The sequence below is a fragment of the Myripristis murdjan genome, chromosome 13, assembly GCF_902150065.1.
Source record: "Myripristis murdjan chromosome 13, fMyrMur1.1, whole genome shotgun sequence".
Lineage (NCBI taxonomy): Eukaryota > Metazoa > Chordata > Actinopteri > Holocentriformes > Holocentridae > Myripristis > Myripristis murdjan.
The window spans coordinates 5,458,159-5,464,573 of NC_043992.1; the positions used below are offsets into that span (position 1 = coordinate 5,458,159).

At 42.6% G+C, this 6,415-nt stretch overlaps 1 protein-coding gene across 2 annotated transcripts in view; it reads left to right on the forward strand.

The window, feature by feature from the left end:
• LOC115370592 (rhomboid-related protein 4-like) overlaps positions 1–5,670 on the forward strand; it is a 32,041-nt gene extending 26,371 nt beyond the window's left edge. Inside the window, exons 7-9 of one of the 2 annotated variants that reach the window (XM_030067688.1) lie at positions 291–438; positions 1,660–1,904; positions 3,805–5,670. In XM_030067688.1, coding sequence (XP_029923548.1) covers positions 291–438; positions 1,660–1,870 — 359 coding nt within the window. In that variant the 3' untranslated portion in view covers positions 1,871–1,904; positions 3,805–5,670. Of the gene's footprint in view, positions 1–290; positions 439–1,659; positions 3,383–3,804 lie in introns of those variants that run through there. The other variant, XM_030067687.1, reaches the window with a different exon arrangement.
• The last annotated feature ends 745 nt before the right edge of the window (positions 5,671–6,415 follow it).

Genomic DNA, 6,415 nt, shown 5'->3' on the forward strand with positions numbered 1-6,415 from the left:
CTCACCAGGTGTCCTGAATGCATCACCAGTGCAGTTTTACAGGAGCAGATTAAGGCTAAACAGTTAGATGCAGAAAATGCTGTTGCTGCAAAGCTACTGGACACCAGTTTGCTGCTTAGTGCCTGAACTTTGAGTATTTGGCACTCCCAGCTCCCTGAGCTCTAAACGCTAATTGTTTTAAGGAATGTGCCACTGTGTGACTTTTGCTTTGAAAATAATTGCAAAAAGGAGAGAAGCAACCTGCCATCACTGACTGCTGTTGCTAATGAGTGTCGTGCTCTCTGTGTTAGTGTGTGTGTGTGTGTGCATGCTTGGCTGCATGTTTGTAGGCTATAGAGGCTTCCACTTCCACTTCTCAGAGGAGGAGGAGGTGAATCGTGAGGAGATCAGGAGGAGGAGGCTGATGAGGTTTGACCGCAAAATTCCACATGAGCAGAGGTAAATAAAAAAAAAAATTCAATGACATGAGAAGACAATCTGGTCCAAACCCAGCTTATACAGGCTCAGCGATGCCACACTGAGCAAAAACATCATACATATATAATCAAAGTATGATATTTACCAGCACTTCTATAGCACAGTCCCTCACAATTACATGCCTCATTAGTTAAAAGTTATTGATTTTCTGTATTATAGACTAGAATAACCTGCCTGTTGAGATCAGGTATTCTAACTCTATCAAATCTTTGAAATCTCTCCTAAAAACACTCTTTTGAGAAAGTGTTTTAATTGGTTTTTATGTTTTATTCTCTTCTCTGCTATCTTTTATTCCATGTTTTATGTTTTCTGGGGTCAATGTCATTAGCCGGCTTTCCACTGTCGTGCCAAACGTCGGCGTGCTCGTGCTGCAGAGGCCAGCTGTGTCTCCATGGTCTCCTCTGGGCTCTGCTGGCTCCTCGGTGGGACTGTCCCGGCCAGACAATCCCTATGGGCTAGACAGGGCTAACAGAGCTCTGAGGCAGCGCTAAGGCTGGTGGGTGGGGCTTACCTGAGTGTGGGCGGGGCGACGGTGACAGCTGATAGTACAGATGTCAGCGCAGCAGCTCAATTTGTAGCAGAAACATAACAGAGAGAAGAAAAATAGAGGACAAGCGGCAGTCCTGGTCAGACGAAGACATCAGGGCTCTGCTCGCTGTCTGGACAGAGGAGAATATCCAACGCCAAATCCATGCTGTTTGATGAAATGAGGACGTTATGTGATATACAGTGAGAGAGCTGGCAGCAGTGGGGATCCAGCGCACAACGGGATAGGTCTGCCAAAAACTGAACAAACTGAGGTGTCAGTACAAGGCAGGTAGAGCTCACAACACACAAAGTGGCGTCCAAAGGAAAAAAAGTCCCATGGTCCATAGTTCAGCAGTTAGTCGGTGCAGGGTCGAAAGACTTTAACCACTCACTTCCTGCTGTGTACCGGCTGCACTGACGGGATGAGCCTGTGGGGTGATCGTCATGACAGTGGAAACACAAATGGTTTTTGTTGTCACGGCTTGAAGCCGAGGAGGGTTGCCGTTTATAGCTCTTCTGCTCCTGTATGTTTTTCTCTGTGAAGCACTTTATCCTTGTTAAGAAATGTGTTACAGAGATTAACTTTATTAGCATCGTGATCATTCTAATTATCATTATTATTGTTATTACTATCATTATTGTTGGTCTTTGCAGATACAGCCGGAGGACTTCAGTTCAAGAAGGAGCTGTGCTACATGAAAATAATCTCCTCCATCGCGCAGAAGACAAGCAACAGCTGCAAAAAGAGAGACTGAACTCCAAGGACAAGCCCGTGGCAGCGTCCAGCAGCCATCCCTGCCCTCACTGCACCAAAATATGTGGCTCTCGCATTGGCCTTTACAGCCACCTGAGGACCCACCGCTAGATAACCCCTGATGAGGACATCTCACTCACCTGGAGTGAGTGCAGATGATGATGAGCAAACTACTTGTTTGTCTGTTTGTTTGTTTTGTTTTGTTTTGTTTTTTTTATCCACCAGCAGGCTCAACAACCACTGAAAAAGCCCATCCCTAAAATAATGAGCCTGAAGCTTTGGGTAGCGCCCGTGAACATTAAGTGCTGGTTGTGGCTCTTGTTGTTGCTAGGCGCCTATTAAAATTGTTTTAAAGCACAGAGCTCTGTAGCTAAAATTTAAAATATCATAATGGCCGCTGACCCACTTCAGTTGCCTCACCTGTGGTAGACAGTCTGTTATTACTTTAGCCATCCAAGAGCTTATCACACATCAGTGTGCAGAGGTCAGTGGTGAACACACACACCCAGCAGTCACAGCAGGAGGTAGTAGGAGTCCCTCAAAGCTTTACTGAGTGGTCAGCTCTGTTTTTGTTGTTGAGTGTTTGTTTGTTTGTTTGTTTGTTTGTTTGTTTGTTAGCTAGCTCTGATGGTAACATGCTGCAGAGTCCTGAGACGCCTGCTCTCTCAAAACGATTGTTGGCACAAGCGTAAATCGCATTATGCACTAACACTGAAGTTACGAGTCATTATGAGACTTGTGTTTACAAAGTGTACGTATGTTTTTTTAAGATCAAATCATCTGTGTTGTTGAACTATCGACCGATCGATGCAATTTGGTAACGTTTGATCCAAACTGGATTGCTGGTGCTATGGTGACATTATACTTAAGTAAAGTAAAGGTAAAGTTACTTGTGAAAAAATCTACTCAATTAACATAAAAAGTAACTTATTTAATTTTTACTTAAAAGTTAAAAGTTCCTTAGTGACTTTGCAATGCAGACAAGATGTATAAAGATGTATAAAGAATGTCATTTTTCTTTTTTGAATTTCACACCAATTTGAGTGGACAAAGAGGTCTATATTTATTGAATGCTTTTGACCGAAAGTGGTCATTCTTGATCAAAATTTGTCCTGTATAAAAATGACTCATGCACACATGAGACATTCCTCTCCAACAAATATCTTTCTATAAAATAAATCGAGGAAATGAGAAGCGAAACTGAGTGGAAAATGACATGACGGGTCCACTGTGTCATTCCTTTGTTATCTACAAACCCTCCCTGAATCCTCTCAAATCTTCAGCACATGAATCAGAAATAAGTACATAACAGATATTTAGCTGAGGAGAAACCTAGAGTCTGTTTTTATTCATACATGGACATTACTGTCATGCAAATCCAACGAGACAAAAGAAATATTTACATGTGCAATTTGGTCAAAATATGCAAAAGTATTTCAAGAGTCATCATCACAATATAAGCAGGTTAACATGGTTGAATGATATGAGTCATTCTATAATTAGGGGAACATTTCATATCAACCAAAAGTGAAGAAATCAGGTTTCTTTTTTAATGAATAATCTAGCTGATTTCATAGTATAGCTCTTAAATCTTCTAATGTGCTAAATTTAATTGCAAAGCTCAAGTTTCAAAGAGTTCTTAAATATTTTAATGAAATTTGATTCTCATTATTTTGATTACGTGAGCTACTACACATTTGATACCACATTTGTTTGGAAGTGTTTGAGTCTGTTCACCAGGGCTTGTGAGGTTGTCTGTCACTGATTTGAAAATATGAATTTTACAGTACAGAAACAGCATGTAACAGGAACAGATTTGACTAATCTTGCAGCGTTTGCACAATGTTCATGTTCAGGCTTCACTGGTCGATGGATTCTTTAGGGCTGCTGTTCGTCCTGCCTTGCTTGTTAAAGGTGTTGATTTCAGGTTATGCCCCCAGTCCCTGAAGTACTAGACAGCACTGATGTGTGCTTTGATTTGAGCAAGGGCCCAATCAAAGAAACATGGGCTGGATCTGTCTGACTCTTTTCTTGTTACCGAGCAGGTTCCTGATGCTATTGTAACCTGGTCCAGCAGTCAACCTGGGCTCCCCCCTGCTGGTGCTGTGTCCTCCTTCAGTTCAGAGGATGTAAAACCACCGGCCACCCGGGAGGAACTCACCACAACACAACAAGGTGACACCCTTTCAAAACGTCACTATTCCTGGCCAGGAAGAAGCCAAGAAGAAGAAAATGGCCTACATTCTTGATGATGGCCTGTTGATGCGTTGCTGGGCTAGTAATGTCTCAGAGGATGTGGGTGGGAATGAGACTTAGCAGGTTGTTGTGCCTACAGCCTACCGATCCCAGGTGTTATCCTTAGCCCATGACCATCCATGGTCAGGGTATATGGGAATCACAAAAACCTTTAACAGGGTCCTCAAGCATTTCTTTTGGCCAGGACTCAAACCTGATGTGGTTCAGTATTGTCTTGCCTGCCATGTGGGTCAGGTCTCTGGCAAACCAAATCAAGTGATTCCCCCTGCTCTTTGCTCCATCATTCCGGTGATGGGTGAGCCATTTGAGAGGGTGATCGTTGACTGTGTAGGACCACTACCAAAAACTAGAGCTGGGAATCAGTTTTTACTAACAATTACGTGTGCTTCTGCTACATTTCCAGAAGCCATCCCGCTACGAAAAGTCACAGCTTAAGTCATCACCAAAGCTCTGGTAAAGTTCAGTTTTTGGTCTGCTGAAAGTGGTTCAAACTGATCAAGGCACAATTTTCAACTCTAAGGTGTTTGCCCATGTACTCAAAACACCAGGAATTAGCCATGTAACATCCATCCCCTACCGTCTGGAAACCCAGGGAGCTCTAGAAAGTTCCCAGCTCATTTCAGCCTGGTGAAGAAGTTTTGCTGCTTTTGCCTCTACCTGGTTCTACTCTCTCTACTAAATTTTCCGGTTCGCATGTTGTTGAAAAGAAACCCAGTGAAACCAGGTATGTCATCCTAACTCGAGATGGCAGGCGACGGACCGGGGTATGTCATGTCAACATGATGAAGATATATCACTCCAGAGAGGATCGTAACGAGTCACATTCAGCCCACAGTGTGAAAACTGCTGTCTCACCTGTGGCTTCTGGGTCAAAGGTGAGCACTACTAGTGATGGTGATGATGCTTTGGTGATGTGTAATGCTGTCGTCCCAGTCCCTAAATCCAGCCGCCCCATGACACTGAATGATTTTAGATCGGTGGCTTTGACTTCAGTCATTATGAAAATCTTTGGAAAACTGGTACGTTTGGAAATTTTGAAAGATAAAGAGAGTGGAATGGATCGATTGCAGTTTGCCTATAGTCCCAAAAGAGGAGTGGAGGATGCTACACTCTGCTCAACCTGCTTTTTTAACACCTGGAAGGGAGTGGGTGTCATGTGGGAGTGGGAGCACTTTTAAAAATAGTTTTTTTTTTTTAAAGTATGCTGATGATTCTGTGATTGTTAGCCTGCTTCAGGAAAACGAAAACAATCATGGCCCTGTCACTGACAACTTAAAAAATGTGAGGATTCACCTTCAGCTCAACATTTCTAAAACTAAAGACATGGCCATTGATTTCAGGAGGAATGGAATATCTTGGGACCATCATTGACTCTACACTGAATTTCAAAGAAGACTGTGTAGCTGTGAGCAGGAAGGGACACCAGCGTTTGTTTTGTCTGCGGAAGTTGTCCCGTTTCACATTGATAGGACCATGATGAGACTTTTATCATGCTTTTACTGAGACTGTTTTAGCTTTTTCACTGGTGTCATGGTTCAGAAATCTGCCCTTAACAGGTTTTATATTGGTAATTTTAGTGATCTTTTATTTTATCTTACTCTGCTGATCAGTGAGCCTTGTGAGTACTCGTCCATGTCTCTGTTATGTGTTGTTTTTAACTTGTCCTCTGTATCTGTCCTGTGTTTTAATGTTTGTGAGATGCCCTCTCCTGCCACTGCAAAACAAATCTACCTACAGGTACTAATAAAGTCACCTTGAACCTTGTCATTAGTCACTGTGTTAGCTCCCGATTCTTTTGTTGAAAGCCCAAGAAAACACCGGAATCAGTCTTCGATTTTCTGATGCAATATTTATTATGGTCACATATAAAGCAAGGCAGCGCTGGTCTCAGTGTGACAGAGCTCCCGCAGGATCTCCATCAGAAAGAGCCCCGATATCAGGAAATGATACACATTTATGTTCTTGGGCTTGGGCCTGCCCCGTACATAGGTTGGACTTTTAGACGCAACCGAGAATAATTGGCCAGTTACCCGGACATGGACAGGCCAACCACTGTCCATGCCTTGTTTCTGGAATGTGTGATGCTAGTGGGTGGATGTTGACTGGGCGTGTATCTAATGCAACAGACCTAAATAACAAGATAGAGAAAGTACATCTGGCTCCTGCTGTGTCTACCCTCTGCTTAGCAGCCAAGCTGCCCTGAACTATGTAATACAATGGATAATGCAAGAAACATTGAACTATACGGCCAATTGTAACAATTCCCCTTTTGACATAATTTTATTATGTAATTTTATAATTTTATAATTTGACATAATTTTATAATTTGACATAATTTTATTATGTCAACAAAACTAGGTCAGAATGTTATTCTGTATTGCGGGCCCGCTTTAGGCGGAA